This window comes from Alternaria ventricosa (assembly GCF_023758065.1).
Source record: "Alternaria ventricosa strain BMP 2768 chromosome Unknown scaffold_5, whole genome shotgun sequence".
In the NCBI taxonomy this organism is placed as follows: domain Eukaryota; kingdom Fungi; phylum Ascomycota; class Dothideomycetes; order Pleosporales; family Pleosporaceae; genus Alternaria; species Alternaria ventricosa.
In genome coordinates, this window is record NW_026055685.1 from 1538532 (window position 1) to 1554602 (window position 16071).

At 52.4% G+C, this 16071-nt stretch overlaps 8 protein-coding genes across 8 annotated transcripts; 2 read left to right on the forward strand and 6 right to left on the reverse strand.

Annotated features, from left to right (window-relative positions):
- Positions 1 to 5: 5 nt before the first annotated feature.
- J4E93_003882 (uncharacterized protein) lies at positions 6 to 2215 on the forward strand (the record flags this gene model as incomplete). Its single annotated transcript, XM_049341812.1, has 3 exons — positions 6 to 167; positions 250 to 651; positions 701 to 2215. 3 exons carry the CDS (start codon positions 6 to 8, stop codon positions 2213 to 2215), a joined length of 2079 nt encoding a protein of 692 aa, XP_049201317.1.
- A 245-nt stretch (positions 2216 to 2460) lies between these two features.
- Positions 2461 to 3794, reverse strand: HEM13 (Coproporphyrinogen-III oxidase; the record flags this gene model as incomplete). Its single annotated transcript, XM_049341813.1, has 2 exons — positions 2461 to 3480; positions 3531 to 3794. 2 exons carry the CDS (start codon positions 3792 to 3794, stop codon positions 2461 to 2463), a joined length of 1284 nt encoding a protein of 427 aa, XP_049201318.1.
- A 1065-nt stretch (positions 3795 to 4859) lies between these two features.
- ATG8 (ubiquitin-like protein atg8) lies at positions 4860 to 5330 on the forward strand (the record flags this gene model as incomplete). Its single annotated transcript, XM_049341814.1, has 3 exons — positions 4860 to 4949; positions 5009 to 5241; positions 5294 to 5330. 3 exons carry the CDS (start codon positions 4860 to 4862, stop codon positions 5328 to 5330), a joined length of 360 nt encoding a protein of 119 aa, XP_049201319.1.
- A 1639-nt stretch (positions 5331 to 6969) lies between these two features.
- Positions 6970 to 7407, reverse strand: J4E93_003885 (uncharacterized protein; the record flags this gene model as incomplete). The annotated part of the gene is made up of 1 exon (XM_049341815.1): positions 6970 to 7407. The coding sequence occupies one exon, from the start codon at positions 7405 to 7407 to the stop codon at positions 6970 to 6972; it is 438 nt and encodes a 145-aa protein (XP_049201320.1).
- A 476-nt stretch (positions 7408 to 7883) lies between these two features.
- J4E93_003886 (uncharacterized protein) lies at positions 7884 to 9362 on the reverse strand (the record flags this gene model as incomplete). Its single annotated transcript, XM_049341816.1, has 1 exon — positions 7884 to 9362. The coding sequence occupies one exon, from the start codon at positions 9360 to 9362 to the stop codon at positions 7884 to 7886; it is 1479 nt and encodes a 492-aa protein (XP_049201321.1).
- Positions 9363 to 10481: 1119 nt separating this feature from the next.
- On the reverse strand, positions 10482 to 11569 carry J4E93_003887 (uncharacterized protein; the record flags this gene model as incomplete). Its single annotated transcript, XM_049341817.1, has 3 exons — positions 10482 to 11480; positions 11517 to 11523; positions 11562 to 11569. 3 exons carry the CDS (start codon positions 11567 to 11569, stop codon positions 10482 to 10484), a joined length of 1014 nt encoding a protein of 337 aa, XP_049201322.1.
- Positions 11570 to 12724: 1155 nt separating this feature from the next.
- J4E93_003888 (uncharacterized protein) lies at positions 12725 to 13168 on the reverse strand (the record flags this gene model as incomplete). Its single annotated transcript, XM_049341818.1, has 1 exon — positions 12725 to 13168. One exon carries the CDS (start codon positions 13166 to 13168, stop codon positions 12725 to 12727), a length of 444 nt encoding a protein of 147 aa, XP_049201323.1.
- A 748-nt stretch (positions 13169 to 13916) lies between these two features.
- On the reverse strand, positions 13917 to 15842 carry J4E93_003889 (uncharacterized protein; the record flags this gene model as incomplete). The annotated part of the gene is made up of 1 exon (XM_049341819.1): positions 13917 to 15842. The coding sequence occupies one exon, from the start codon at positions 15840 to 15842 to the stop codon at positions 13917 to 13919; it is 1926 nt and encodes a 641-aa protein (XP_049201324.1).
- Between the last annotated feature and the right edge of the window lie 229 nt (positions 15843 to 16071).

Below are 16071 nucleotides of genomic sequence, written 5' to 3' on the forward strand. Positions count from 1 at the left end.
CCATCATGTCTGTGTCAGCTGCTGAAGTGGCTGCCGACTTTCGGGATGCCCTGCAAGATTTGAGGATGAACAGCAGACCTGAGATTAGCAATCTAACCCTCATCGCCAAAGAAAACACAGAGTATGCGGAAGCCATATCCAACGAGCTCCAGAAGCATATCCAATCGGTACGTCCTGGACGCGTGTAGACTAACAACTCTATCTTTCAGTTCAAACTTACTCTATCCACCGGTGACTGACATGGCATAGACTCGCCCCGAATGGAAGCTTCCAGCCCTCTACGTCCTTGACTCGATTGTTAAGAATGTTGGTACGCCATACACCGTCTACATTGGTCGCAACCTTTACAGAACCTTTATGGACGCCTATCTCGTGATGGATCAAAACACACGCAAGAATATGGAAGGCTTGCTGAGGACGTGGAAGATGCCTGTGCCCGAGTCGATGGACCCTCGCCCTGTGTTTCAAGCCGACGTGACACAGGACATCGAGAATGCACTGGCTAAATTCCGCGCAGCTCAGCAACAAATTCGGCCGCAACACGCGCTCCCTCCTCGTCCTCCTTCACTCAATGTCGCCTGGAGAGGTACATCCACACCGCCGCAAACTGGACCACGGTACGCCGCTCCCAATGATCCGCGTGCTCGACCGGTAGGTTTTCCATATAAGTTTCAGACATTTTCGCTAACAAACCTTCTAGTCACAACCCCCGACACCTCAATATCCACCATCACACGCGTCCACACCACCTGTATACCAGCAGCATCAGCCGCATGCTCAGCCCATGTCATCGGTGGATCTTGCCGACTTGAAGGTGGAATTGACACAGCTTATTAGCACAACACAGAACATGTTCGCGCACAACCCAGCTGACGCTGCTTTGCGTACAAAACTGTCGGCACTCCTGTCCCTCAAGCAGATCCTGGACACACAGACGTTACCTCCTCAACAACTAGAGGCTGTACGTCAGCAGGTCCGAGCATTAGCACCTCCACCAGCACCAACACCGACCTTTGCTCCTTCTACGCCAGTGTACCCACCACAACAGGCAATGCCCCAAGGCTATCCGCCCAACTTTTCTCCGATGGGTGCACCCCCGAGCAGCGCTCCGCCGAATGTCGCGCAACTTCTGGCAGGCTTCCGACCACCACCACAGTCGACTCCGCAACCCGCACCAACCCCGAATCCACCTGCCTTGAACTTGGCAGAGCTACTCAAACGTGTATCTTCCCCAGCACAACCGAACTCAGTACCTGCCCCAGCCCCGTTTCAGATGCCATTCCAAGGCTTCCCACCCCCAGTCTCGACTCCAGTACAGGCACCTCAGGTTCCTCCGCCCACCCAGTCCGCGACACCCACTGCCAATCTCGCTGCTCTGCTTGCGCAGTTCAGCAAACCTGGTGCCATGCCACCCTCAATGCCACCCACGCCTGTACAGAGCACTCCCGCTCCTCAGTTACCACCACAACCTGTTGCTGCGGCTCCAGCCCTTGGATCCGCCGAGTGGCTTTTGAAAGCTCTGGGTGGTGTACCTGGTGGTATACCGGCAAACCCAACGCCAATTCAATCCCAGCCGGTCACACAACAGCCACTTGCGCCGGGTAGCTTGATGGAACAGATCGAGCTCACCACAGCATCAATGAAGAAGCCTCGTCTTCACCTCATATCCCGCCTTTACGAAGCCAAGCCCAACATATGCGCCACATGTGGCCGTCGCTTTGAGAGCACACCCGAAGGCAAAGAGAAGAAAGCACGCCATATGGACTGGCATTTCAAAGTCAAGGACCCGGATGCCGCGAAGCGAGGTGTACACCGCAGCTGGTACATTCCCGAAAAGGAGTGGATTGAGTACCGCGAGGTCGACGAGACAGCCCCTAACCAGTCCAACGACGGTTCCTCTGGTACAGGTGGTGTTAAACCGAAGAAACAGGCCAAGGATCGCTACGTGAGCGTACCACAAGACGTCACACTACAGCAGGCACCGTGCCCCATCTGCCAGGACAAATTCGAGACGCAGTGGAATGTGGAGGCCAACGACTTTGTGTGGATGGATGCCGTAAGCGTGGGTGGTAAGATATACCATGCTACTTGTTTTGAGGAGGTTTACGGCAAGGGTGTTGGTATTGAGGCGCCAGGCACGCCTGACTCAGTACTTGGAAAGAGGAAGGCGGATCTTGGTGCCAATGGCGATGGAAAGAAGGTTAGGGCTTATTAGACATTAGTTTCTACTTCGAGTCGTGGACGTTTGACCATTTTTCAGAAAAGGCAACGATGGTCGGCTTTTGCAGCATAGCGTGGCGTTGACGTTTTGACAAAGCCATATAATATTTGGGCTTCTACGTAAATTTCATTGACGGTAATCAATGGTAGCAATCACATATTTCAATACATGGATGTCTCCTACTTCGACTCGTATATTCCGTCATGATATATCTATGCACAAGTCCCCGTCCCAACTTTCTACACCCACTCCTTCGGATTCTTGAGGACCTCTATTAAGCGTTCCTCCCTGCTACCCTTTGCAGGTTCATGCATATACTGCCACCTTGCCGTAAGAGGCAAACTCATGAGAATACTCTCAACCCGCGCACCAGGTGTGTTCAGACCAAAGGCCGTTCCACGGTCGTGCACAAGGTTGAACTCGACATAGCGTCCTCTACGGATCTGCTGCCACTGCTTCATTTCGTCTGTGTAAGGCATGTCCTTCCGCCTGTTAATGATGGGCAGATACGAAGGCAGGAAAGCGGACAAGCAGTCCTGAATGAATGAGAATAGTTGTTCCTGATCCTTCTCCGTCTCGTCGAGGTCGTCGAAGAAGATGCCGCCTACACCTCGTGTCTCGCCCCGGTGCTTGTTGCTGAAGTATTCGTCGCACCATTTCTTGAAGCGCGGGTAGTATGCCTTGTCGTGCTTATCGCAGGCTTGCTTGATAGCGCCGTGGAAGTGTATCGCGTCTTCATCGTAAAGGTAAGAGGGTGTGAGATCGCAGCCGCCGCCGTACCACCATGCGTTTGTGTTGCCCAGCTCGTCGGCGGTCTCGAAGTAACGATAGTTGAGGTGCACGGTCGGCGCGTTGGGGTTGTGGGGGTGAAGGACCATGGATAGGCCTGCCGCGAAGAACTCGAGCGAATCGACGTTGGGGTCGAGAGCTTTGTGGTTGGCGCGCATCTTCTGTATGGCGGCTTTAGGCAAGCGCCCGTATACGACTGAGGTGTTCACGCCTCCCTTCTCGAACACGTTGCCGTCTTGCAGGATACAAGTGATGCCACCACCGCCTTCTGGTCGCTGCCATGTGTCGATCTTGAACTTGGTGCCATCGACCTTCTCCAACTCAGCCACAATCTCCTTCTGGTTTTGCTTTATGAATTGCTCCATTCGGAGGCGCATGGGTGATTGCTCGGAGACGCCATTCTCACGCTTGAGCAGGGCATCCTTCTCGGCGATGGAGGGTGCTTCGGTCTTGATTGTGTTGTCCGTCCACTGCGACATGGTTAATAAGGTTCAAGGCAATATTCAGGGTCTCTGTGTACCATGGAGTAGACCAAAGCCCCAATGAAGGGTACAAATAGCAACCGTATCCTGTTCGGCCATTTGCTCGGTGGAGGATTACGCCATTCTTCCAAAGGATCCGGCTTCTCCGGTTTCTTGCCTGAGGGTAGGTCTAGGCGGCGTCTTGGTGAAGCGTGTAATTGTCTATTGCAGATGTGATTCGGGCGTAGTGTTGGTTGCGGCGCATGGCTGTGGGGAAGCTCGAGAGCTCTCGAGATGCGGAGTGAAGATCGGAATGGACGCATGGCGGGCGTGTGGAATCTTGAGAAGACGTTCACCGCGTGGAGATCATTGGAAGTGTGTGATAGTCGCGAATTGAATTATATCAAGTCTGTGGGAGAAAGTCGGTGGTTTGGAAAGTTGTCGTGCATCACACCACGGTGGGCGCATCATCAGTGGAGCTCCTCGGTACTCCTACTAGCGGTATCGGTACCTGCATCATGCAAATACGGCAAACTTGCCGTTACAGACACCGAAGGTGAGGACGCGCGAAAGCGCTTACTTTGAATTGTAATGGCGTCGGCTTTTAACGGGTTGAGTGCTCAAAGACACATGTGCACCTATCTGCAGACGCGCAACATGCGGTAGCGACATCTTGAGGGTTCGTTGGCGGTACTCGCTAGACAGGGCGCGTAACTGCTATATGGTATCCTGACGGGCATCTCACGGTGCATGGAAAGTGATCGGTCGCGCTGTCATAGAAGGCGTCTGAAGAGACAGCTACGTTGCTATGAGCGGTCTGGTGCTCGGACGCGCTACAGGCCTGCCAACGCGCGTGTCCAACGCGTTGACTTCGAACGATGCAATGATGTAGCCTACGTCAAGTTCAAGATCGCGTCACGGCGCATGCCTGCAGTGGCGGTGCTCAAGCCGATGGATGACTCAACCTTGAATGCGTCCGGGAGATCCAGGTCATGGGAGCTTAGCAAGTGACTTGGTGGGCGAAGCGGTCAGCACAGCCATAGACGAGGACCAGGTCGCTCTTCACGGGTGAAAAGGGCTGCATTCGCATGACGAAAGAGGGCTGATTGCACTGTCTCTGATTTCCAGAGAGCACTTGGCTGGCGCGTGAAGCGTTGGTCGTCTGTTGCATAGGGCATGTGCATGAGTGGTGACTGACTTGGGCGTTGGTACGGGCCATGGTTAGGTAAGGCTGGAAGTGATTCGCCCCGCTCTGCTGCCTGCCCTTAAACTCCCACACCGCCCGCACCCTCAGCGTCCTACATCTCCACCCGCACCACTGACAAAACTCCCGCCTGCTCACTCTACACACTCACATACACTACCCATCACTCTTACACATACCCAAGATGCGTTCCAAGTTCAAGGACGAGCACCCGTTCGAGAAGCGCAAGGCCGAGGCCGAGCGCATTCGCCAGAAGTACAACGACCGCATTCCCGTACGTTTGCCTCCTGCCTGTTCATCTCCCTCACAGCGGCCGCAGCTAACAAGGCGCAGGTTATCTGCGAGAAGGTCGAGAAGTCGGACATCGCGACCATCGACAAGAAGAAGTACCTGGTACCCGCCGACCTGACCGTCGGACAGTTCGTCTACGTGATCCGTAAGCGCATCAAGCTGTCGCCTGAGAAGGCCATCTTCATCTTCGTTGATGAGGTCCTGCCCCCTACCGCCGCTCTCATGAGTTCGATATACGAGGAGCACAAGGATGAGGATGGCTTCTTGTACATTACGTACGTAATCCGTTCGCCGCGCAACGCGATGCAGCTGCTAACAACCTCATAGGTACTCAGGCGAGAACACGTTCGGCGAGGCCATCTAGGGAGCTTACTCCATCCCGCATCCCCTTATCTATCGGTTATCAAGGCCGCGGCGAACTCACAGGCGTTATCGGATCACGGGTTTCTTCATTATTTCATGGCAACACTACACGGGCTGGGTGAAGGATCGGTATCCTTGATCAGCGATTTGGTGCGACGGCAGACTCCTCGGCACTCAGCACTAGGTAAACATCATCTGAGAATGAGGCGGATCAAGCACAATACAGTAAGAATGCATTCCGCTGGAGATGGAGCTCCACGGATATGACGAGTGGCGGTCGGACAGATTGGCTTTCTCTTTTGTGCTGTACCTGTAGCTTGATCATCACATTTCAGCCCAAATGCATCAGACTTAATCCAAGACCACCATCTTCACATGACCCCATCTGTGACGTCTCGCATGTATCCCGTGAAGCGCTATCTGTACCTGACAAGGCAGCGTGACTTGCGGCTCCTCCGGGCTGAAACCCATGACGCCATCACCCGCCTCACCAGACGCCTCACCACCTCAACACAACCAGCTGCATGCAGACTGGATGCACAACATAGATAATCAAAGCGACATGAACTGTTCTAGCACCTTCTGAAACAATGACATGCTTTCCAAGCGGCTTTTGACGCGTGCTTGCCCAAGTAGTCCGCATGGCGCGACCGCGGACGTGGGGAAGCTCCAGCCGGCGGCAGGCACGGACCACAGCAAATGCAGGTGCAGTGGATCTTTGATGGACGCGATCTGAGAAGTTGATCGAGACTGACGTGCATTTCTGTCCTTGCCAACTTGTACCTGCAGAACCATCGTAGTTGCCTGAACACTCCACCACTCATTCGCAATCGAATCACTTCCGAAAGACCATCCTGAGACCCCGCAGTCATGGCGGCCCAATACATCATATCAAAGTGCGTCTTCCCCTCTCGTCGACCTTGGACTTAGAGACTAACAAGTCGCACAGAAGTCTCGACCCTCTTTTCGCCATATCCATCGGTCTCGCCGCTGCCTTCACACGGATAAATCGCGAGGAGAAAGAGAAGGGCCGGACCTCACAGGAGAGCATAGATGTGCTGAAGAGGAGATGGAATCTGGCGTGGCAGGGCACTGAAGCGGAGAAGAAGGCTTGAGTTCGAAGAGACGAGAAGGAATAGAAAAATGTGGGACGAGAAGGCCATAGGGAGATGCAAACGCAAGACATACGAAGTTGCATGCGGCGCACTTCCACCAAGGACGAATACTACGATACCCCGCTCCGCAATGGATAAGAGGAGGAGAATTGGTTCAATAAGAGCTGTCTCACTACACAGAGGATAGACACCTCCTCGCTACGCCATCCAGAAGACATGCCCGATAGTCATCATCTTCTGTTTGGTCGTACCCAGCTTGTCAACAGGCGTAAAGATCAAGTGACAGCTCATCCCAGAGGCTGCGGGAGATAGGACGTACGGCGCAGCATGCAAAGAGTAACTATCTTGTTCTCTGCGCAACAGGCTTCATGGAAATATTCTTAAAGTTCTCTCGAATATTCTTTTTCTGATGTACAATGACCAAAAGTCGAGTTAACTCTTCACTTCTAGCTAGGCCTGTTCCAGATACCCATATCTGTTTGAATCTTCCTTCCGACACGAGTATTACCACCACAGCCAAATCTCCTAGAAGATCAGCTTCCATGCCGCCTCGGCCGTGAGTCCCAGAAGCGCAACCGAACTCGCAGCAAAGACCGGAAAGCGCAGGGAAACGTTATTCGTCGAAACATGAATAATGCTGTGTACGAATCTCAAGCCGACATAAGCCCACGCCAAAGCAACGGTCCTCTTCTCCTTTACATCCAAAAGGCTCAATCCCAGCAATACGGCGTAGAACTGAGTGGGTTGTTCGAGTAAGTTGTTGAAGTTGTCCGCAGGCCACTTGACGAAGGCCGGTAGCTTTTCGTCTTTTTGCTTCTTGACGGTTGCCGGGTCGAAGCTGATGTCGTATTGGGAAAGGGCTGGGATTCTGCGCTTGTAGAGGAGCGCTTCCATGGCAAAGGTCCAGATGTTTAGGCCGACGAGTGGGCCGAGAAGGGGTTTGTTGGCGAGGAGGGCGGACATGGTGGTCGTCGTGTAATGGTTTGGGCTGTGAAGACAGGTACAATCACTGGGGGTTTGAATTGAGATTGTAGAGGAATGACGATAGAATTGGGTTAACCCAGCTAAGCTTCGAGAAAATGCGTGTGCATGGGTACTACGTATTTAACCATCCATCTCCTCTCGGCACAGCTGCTGTGAAGATGATCGGTCGAACTTCGGCCTGATTACAAACATGATGGCTGACATACTTTACTATTGATATACGAAAAGACTCCACTGAAAATTGTATCTGATGTCCACTTTATTGTTACTTTAGGCTATTCAAATCTGGTATGATTGGAGATTGATGGTCATAAACCGTAGACGGCTCGCTTGCCTATCTAGCGGTTTGACCTGATTCTGTTCAAGTACCGCGTCTGTACAAACCTGTCCAGCTTTTTTTGTGTATGAGGTGAGTCCGCTCCGATCTTGCACCCCACGTCCACACCATGTAACCTCTACGCCTCATCTCGCCTTCTAACTTCTGCCAGTTCGACAGTGACATCCTGCACCGGATCGAAAATGCTACTAATTTGCTCCAGCGACAGGCCCTTCGTTTCCGGCACATAGAAGAAGATGAAGTTGATAACAGCGACCAAAACACCAATGTACACCAAGTAGTATTTCCAGGCAATCTTATCGATCGCCACAGGATTTACAAACTGATTGAAGGTGATAGACACGGCTTGCGATACCCAAAACACACTTGTGCCTTTAGTCCGGAGATGACTGGGCCATATTTCGTTAACGTAGAGGATGGGTATGGGTGTCAGGCCGATAACGTAGCCGCCGAAGAAGAGGAAGAGAAATACGATGACGGCATAGCCTGCAGACGCGGAGCCGGTCGTTGAGTAGAGCGCTGAGCAGATGGTTATCAGCACCATGAAGACCAGCATTAAGCTCGTGGATGTTAAGAAGAGGCGGCGTCGACCAGCCTTCTCGCACAACAGTGCGGCAGCACATGCTAAGAGCCAGACGTAAACTTGAAGCCCGCCGTTGATGCCTTGTTGGTGGAGGGAGTTTGTGATACCGACTGTGCGTAAAACCGGCGCCAAGTAGAAGCTGATGATTCCGTTTCCGACCCATTGAGTAGCTACGGCGATGACCACAGAAAGTACGAGGCGTTTGCGGTTGCCCGGTGTCGCAAGCAATGCCAACCAGCCCGTTGTATTGTTCTGAGCCTCAGCCGCCGTCGATGCGCACATGCGCGCGAACTCGGATGACACTAGCTCATCACCATCAAGTCCATTGGCATGGTATCGTATCATGATTGACTTGGCCTTCTCTTGTTGCCCGTGTCGTACAAGCCACCTAGGCGACTCGGGGCAGAACGTGATCAGACTCAGCTGCGCCAGTGACCAGAACAGCTGAATCGCTACCGGGAGTTTCCATGACCACGAACCCGGTATTCTCAAAGCTCCGTAAGACGCCCAAGCCGCAGTGATGGAGCCGATGAAGTAGCACGTGTTGAAAAGCGCACCTGCAACAGCCCTCTGTCGTGGATGTGCAAGCTCGACGAGTAGGGCGGAGGATGAAATAGTGTTGGAAATGCTCGAAAAGCCGACGAGTATACGCATCCCAAGAAACTGATCGAATCTTGTGCAGAATATCTGCCCCGTAAAGCCGGCTATCATTCCAATGTTGCCAAAGATGATGCCTACACGGCGGCCGTACTTGTCTGATAGCCAGGGTGCTGGAAAGAAAGCAGCGATGCATCCCATGGACTGGGCAGCGGTGACTAGCCCGAGCAGCTTCGGGTGGGAAAGACCTTGTATATCTTGGAAGTATCTGGGGTTGGCAATGAGATTGGAGATGAGGGAGCTGATGTAACCGTTCGTGATGGCGCCTATGTAGCTTGAAAGGAGCAAGAAATTGAGTTTCTTCATGCCCGGATCTTTCCACCACTTCGGATGCGTGTTGTTGGCCAAGGTATCCATCTTGAGGTAAGTAGTCGCGATGTTCGTCTCAGTTGGAGTTGACTGCCAGTCGTACTACTGCAAGCATATGTAGTTATACACGGACAGAATTCGGCACCTAGAAGGATATCTTAACCGGCGGATGTAAGATTTCTTTGACGTTTTCGTATCTGAGTGTCGGTGAAGCCTCAGGGATGGTGATCGTCATGTTCCCGGTGCCGCGGTGTAACGTCGTAAGGTCAGGTGCTCACGATCCTAGAATTTATCTTGACTCGTAGCGTCATGTACAACCAGCGGTTCCCATGTGGCAGGATCCCTTGCCGCGGCGCGGTGGTACTTTTCTGGAGTTTGGAGATATCGCCACTTCTGCGCCATGATTTCCTATTCGTCAAAACCCGCTAGGCACGACCATCGGGCCAATCCAGACAGTACCGAACCCCCACTCGGGGAATCGGGATACCACAGTACGAACCTAGGAGCCTTCCAAAAGTGAGCTAGAATGCGCGGATTCCATGTCAGTACACCGACTGTCTGGCACACGTTAACATGCTTTCACTTACCCTGGACCCCGACCAACCAGCGTTGGGCTACGGAGGATGTCTTTTCGGCAACGAGTCCCATTTGTCGCTGTTGCGTTCTTTCCTAGCTTCGGAGGATTAATGAAGTAAGCGTCCAGGAACCGTCTTTGAGTCCGCTTGGACTTGATGCGGTCAAGCAAAAGGTAATGATGCCTGCACAGCTCTTCCAGTGGCCGCATAAACACCGAGAGAAGAGCTGTACCCGCACAAGTGTGTCGCTAGGAGAGTCACCCACTGCCGGTGCCATAGCGAAGATCCTTTTTGGCCTGCCAGTCACTCTCATTGCGGAGCCTGTCTCACTCATACCAGACCCCACGCGATACTGGGCCATCTTAAGAACGTCGGATTACAGGCGGCATTGCTCACCTGAATCAGCTTCGTGGTGTGCAGCAACCATAGGCGTGGTTTAGGCAGTGACAAGGATGTCCTGTTGCGACAGAGAAAGCGTGCAATCCAATTATTGGTACGTCCTCTTCGAACGATTGGCTTCCCAATTTGTGTCAGCATCACGGGGCAAGTACATGAGAGGTGGACAGATTTGGTGATACAGCTACGAATACAGTTACAGACTACAGAGCTGGCCAAAGGCAGTCCAAATGTTTTGGTCCAGAGGTCCGGGTGCCTTTGATAGATCATAAGCCTGTTGAAGGGCGTCCCAAGAGCTCTGATCCATAGGTTCGGACATTTTCACCCGCTCATTCAGTTCTTGTTCGTTTTCAGATGCCTTCCCCTTCCCCTTCCCCTTTCCTCTCCCCTTCTGGGTCTTTTCTTCCTGAACTTCGTCGTCTTTCGTCTCATTATTCTTTCTCTTCCTACTCCTATTCCCTTTCTTCTCATCCTCGTTCCCCTCTTTCTTCCCTTTGCAGCTCCTGGGCGGAGGATCACTTCTGCCCTTCCCCTCCTCTACAACTTTCAGATCTGCCTTTGACAGCTTATTAGCTGGAGTCAAAGTGCCACCAGTTGGCGCAATCCGCTCATAGTAGAGAGTAACAGCATCAAAGTAGCCCCGTATAGGATTCTCCGTAATGGTATTTGGGTGAGCAGCAGTTGGAGGCAGATCAATAATATTCGCATCATCACAAAAGAACTGTGGTCGTACCCGTTGACCCGGTAGCATGTGCCCTGTAACAGCGGCCGTGTAGTGACCCGCATTAAGTTGATCTCCTTTGTGGTATGTAGCAGAAACAAGCTTATAGCGTACCGGGTCAGGATTCTGCATCGTTGCGAAGTAATCCATGTGTTGTGTCAAGTCGAGGATGTCGGGGATGATGATGTGATTGCGATTCTTCGTCAAGGTTGCAGCCACTACCGTTTCACCTTTTCCATTCGTGACGGAACGTTTAGTGATTAGGGCAAGCGAGAGGTAGATGCGGAGATATTCCGGTGCAGCTATGATGGAATGCGTCCCGGTGAAGTCCGAATCTTCGTTATTACAAGTATCGCAATGACCTTTGCGCGTGTCGGTCAGAGATCGTGCAATGGCATTGGCGACCGTGTCATTGTTGTTATTGTTACTTGGAATGATTCTTAAACCGCGAGGTTCATCTTCAAACCCATCGACCTGGGAATTGTGACAATGATCGCAAGTGTATCTCACCCGCTTTCTAACGCCGAAGAGTGAGTCGCATTCAGCCCCACGGACCGCTCCATGAATAGTCCTACCGGTGGTTAGCATGGAACAAGGAGACATGGCTTTGTATTTGGGCGAGGGAAGACTTACGAGCGATCATAACTGGACTCTATACCGTCGAAGATATATCCTGTGAACTCATCTGCATCTTGCTGAGCCGTCATGTGATCTCTTCTTGCCGCGATTGTGGCTTGATTTCCAGTATGTCTATGATTCGGAGGGTCGACACAATACCATCGCTCTATCAGTTGGTGCAATGGTAGTATGGCCGGATGATAATGGGGAAGAGGCCGGGGTACAAGGTTTGGCCGGATCAAAGTGTTGTTCCAATAGGCTGTCATCAATTTCTTCAAAAGGCAAGGAACACACCCCTTGTATGCCTCATCCTCTTTGTAATTTTCAATGTTCTTCGCCTTGGCCTCTATGATTTTCTTTTCAATGGCTCGCAGCGTCAAGGGATCTGTTGGCAGCTGGCGGTTCGGGTCATTTGCATGACAGGGCCAGTGGTTCAAAACATTGTGTGTCTTGATCCAATTGACGAATCGAGGAAGGTGAAGTAGAGGTTGCAGGGCGCCGTGGCGATAGCAACTGTTTTGTTGGTTGACGAGGCCTCTTGGGCGCTTGTTTCGGCGCGTTATCCTCCATTTCTTGCTTATGCCGTTCGCAGTGCTTCGCCGTTCAGCTTGTTCGCGGCCTTCTCGAACCATATTAGGAGTTCTGCAAAGTTATTGTATACCACGGATTAAGTTCTGGATGCGTATTTTGAGTAGCAGATGGACGTAGGAGACAAAGTGGTAGGAGAGACGGAAACTGCGGTTATCGTCTTCTTGAACTACGTTTGTTGTAGCGTGTTGAGATGACAGTCTTTGTTCTATTGTACTTGCCAGTCTTCTGGGCTTTCGTCTTCAATGAACAAACAATAGAAAGTGAAAGAGGCGAAGCGTAAGCTGGGCGATCCATTGTTTTAGTGAGCGCACAATGCGCAGTGAAGTGGAGGCGAGCAAAGCACCTGCGTATGCCGCATGCGCATCATTAGGACATCGGAAAAGCAATTGAGCCGGTCAGCATATTCGCCTAAGCTGGAAGCTCTCGATAAACAAGACTGCAAGTAGTGAACAATCTCGACGGTCAAATAACTAACCCCTCCAATGAGAAACGTGGAGACCTACATGCTCCTAGACTTGCTTACCCTTACCTTTGCCCTCATATTGTTCCTCTTCGTCATCCTCCTCCATTCTCCTCTTCATTTCTTCCACCGCTGCTCTTTCCCTCTCCTTCCTCTTGGCAGTGCATTCATCCAGCAGTTCCTTCATCTTCTTCGCTCTCTCTGCATCACTTAACTCCTTCATCCACTTCTCGTTCATCTCTTTTGCCTGCATAATATCCTCAAGTTCAAACTCGATCAGGAGAGTGCTTGCGGTGGGACTAGGTGTGCTGTCTTTGCTCACGGTAACCATATCGTCATATTCGCTTTCAGATGTGGTGACTCGCTTCTCTTTGGGTGGAGACTCTGAACTGGAAGATGAGTCTTCCTCAAAATCGGACAGGACTTCCTCGTCTGGCTTGTCGGGAGAGTGTTCGCTTGAGTATCCTGAGTTGGAATTGTTCTTTGGAGGCATGTTGGTCGGATGACTCGGTGTTGGATCCGTCTTTTGTCGCCTGTAATCAGCGTGTTATATAAAACCCGTGATTGCTCGACATCGTGAAATAGACGTCACACGCAAGTGACTCCCCTCAAGCCTGGCTTGTGCGCAGCAAACACACTCATGGCAACTACATGTAGTCTTCAAGCCCAGTATTCCACAAACGACGGGGCTTCGCGCCAAGGATATCGGCCTCTTCCAATATACAATCTCGCTCACAGCATTGTAGTCGTAACAGTGAGTCTTTTATCCGTCTTCGTACTATCATGAGCATGGTAGCGAGACTTCTCGTGCTGTAGTTGAAAGCCCCAGACCGAAGCCCAAAGTTCGGCAGGTAGCTTGGGAATTAGATGGAAGGTAGGGTGGGTGTTCATCCGTCTGAAACAAGGCACACCGTCCGCGAGAAACAGCGCGCGTCAACTGCTATGGCATGGCCGGGATCTTCTAGTAACGCCATGGCTCGAGATAAATGTCGATGTGTTCGTGATGCACGACGCGCAACCGAAGCGGACGCGTCGTGACCCGGTGGGTGCTTGCACACACACGTCATTACCCAGCCATTTTTGTATCCAACCAAATCGGGTTAGCTCTAAACTCAACCACTCAGCATCCCGAGGTCATCTTGAGCAGCCACTTCAAGGACATCAACATGCTCACTCTTACCAGTATATTCATTTGTACAAATCCAATCGAGCCCTTATGTACCGTCAAGTTGTGACCCAGATCACCAAGGCCCGCCCATACTCTGTGGATATCCGCCCCTTCCACCATGTTCAAACCCACGATGCGACGGCAACACTGCGCTTTGCCCACCAGGGAAGTGACCACCACCATAGTCTTGACCTTGAGTATGACCTTGACCATGCCCCTGAACGTGACCTTGACCCTGACCACCAGTGTACATACCCTGCGTCGGCATCTGACCAGGCACCTGCTGAGCATACGCAGCACCCTGAACAGGACTCGGCATAGGCCCCTGTGGCATACCACCTCCATAGCCCTGTTGCGGCATCTGCATCTGCTGCTGCTCAGCCCCATTATACGTCGGCTGCGACCCCCTAGTCTGCTGCGTATTCTGTCCAAATCCATACGTGCGATTCGGTTCCGGCATCGCCGCCACTGCAGCCACATTGTTCGCAACAGTCTTCCCAACGTCTTTCGGTGGGTTCAGCGCAAACCCCCAAGTCCCCTCCCTCAACTTCCCCTTGACGAATCCAACTTTCTTCGCCACTCCCTTGGGCATCTTACTCTCGTCGCACCCTCCAATCGCCCATTCACACGCCTTGACAACCGCATTCCACATCCCTTTCTCCGTGTCCCCGAGCACAGGGCTACCCTTCTCCTGTCTTACGCGCTCTAGCACGGCCATCATGAGGCCCTGGACGCGGCTCGTGACTTTTTCGAGATCCTGGGATGACTGTGGGATGAGGATGTGGAAGGTCGCTGGGCTGGTGGGTCGGATTTGCGACTTGGTGAAGGCGATATTGACGGGCGCTGCGGTGTAGTGGTCTTGTGCGGAAGCAGAGGCGGGACCGACTGCTAGTCTAGCGAATGCAGGGACGCCTGCGCCGTGGGCTAGAAGGGCGAAAGGGCTATCGGCTAGCTGAACAGCGTGGTGGATGGCTTCGTCTTTGCCGGCTGCGCGACACTTGCTCTTCTCGTAGTTCTCTTTACTCACGCACATTCTTGCCCAGTGCTTCGCCTTGCCCGCATCGAGATGCTTCTGCACCATCTTCACTGCGTCACTGCCGTACCTGCCTTCACTCGCAGCGCGGAGCCGGAATGCAAAGGTAACAAGCTCATCTTGCGCTTTGTGGAGGTGAGGCCGCGACAGGGAAGCAGGAAGGAATGTGTTGATGTAGTAAGCGTAATAGTACACATACGTTCCCAGATACTCGAAGTTGAGCAACTGACTAGGTGCATCGAGGAAGACAACAGGTATGTCCAGTTTCTTTGCGAACTGTTCCAAGCGCTCGAGATCCGGCAGTTTGTTCGCTCGACCGGGGATGGAAGGTGCTATTCCGTCTGCGAGGTTGAGGGATCCCGTGATGGTGATTGCAGATAAAGCGGATCGTAGAGGAGATGTTGTCATGTTGATCCACTGGAGCAGGAAGTGCAGTACAGCGCCGTGATGCCAGACTATCTTCTTCAATCCGCCCATCTTCAGTACCTGCTCGACTGCCGTGTTGACTCTCTTCACCGTCTTCTCGAGCGCCTCCTGTTGTCCGGACAGAATGCTGTTATCCCATCCCCTCACTATGACAATCTTGCTGAACACTGCTACTGTGCCTTCGAGATGCTTCTTGCCATCAGCTCCAGTCAGATACTCAACCAACTGGCAGATGCGACCGAAGTTATTTCGACTTCGACTCTCTTCAGCAATGATCAGCATACTGCCATCACTTTCGTTCGCGCCCTTACTCTTGCGCACGCCGAGGTCGCAAAGCTTGGCGATGACCGAAGTGAGTTGGAGAAGGCTGTCGATATCGGAGTCGGTCTCCCAGATGTGAAGGACATCTGGGGCGCAGACCTTTTCGAGAGTGCTCTTGGACGCAGCAGCGAAGGACGACTTGTACTGATCTGGCATCGACTGCACTGACTTCTTGAACGCTTCGAGATCGCTGGACCACGGGCCATTGAAGGACGTCATCTTCTCGTAATAGCGATGCTTGCGCCGATGGTGAGAGTGCGACCAGGATCTGTGACGATGGGAAGAGGTGGCGGGACTGTTGGGAGGCTGTACAGAACGCCCAGTTTTGCGCGGCGGCTGGTTTGGAGAGTGGCGATCGATGAAGCGGTTGAGGTAATTCATTGAAGGCCTGCTGTTGTTATACTCGTCTTTATGTACATGACGAAAGGTGACAGTTGGCGGGTTGTGC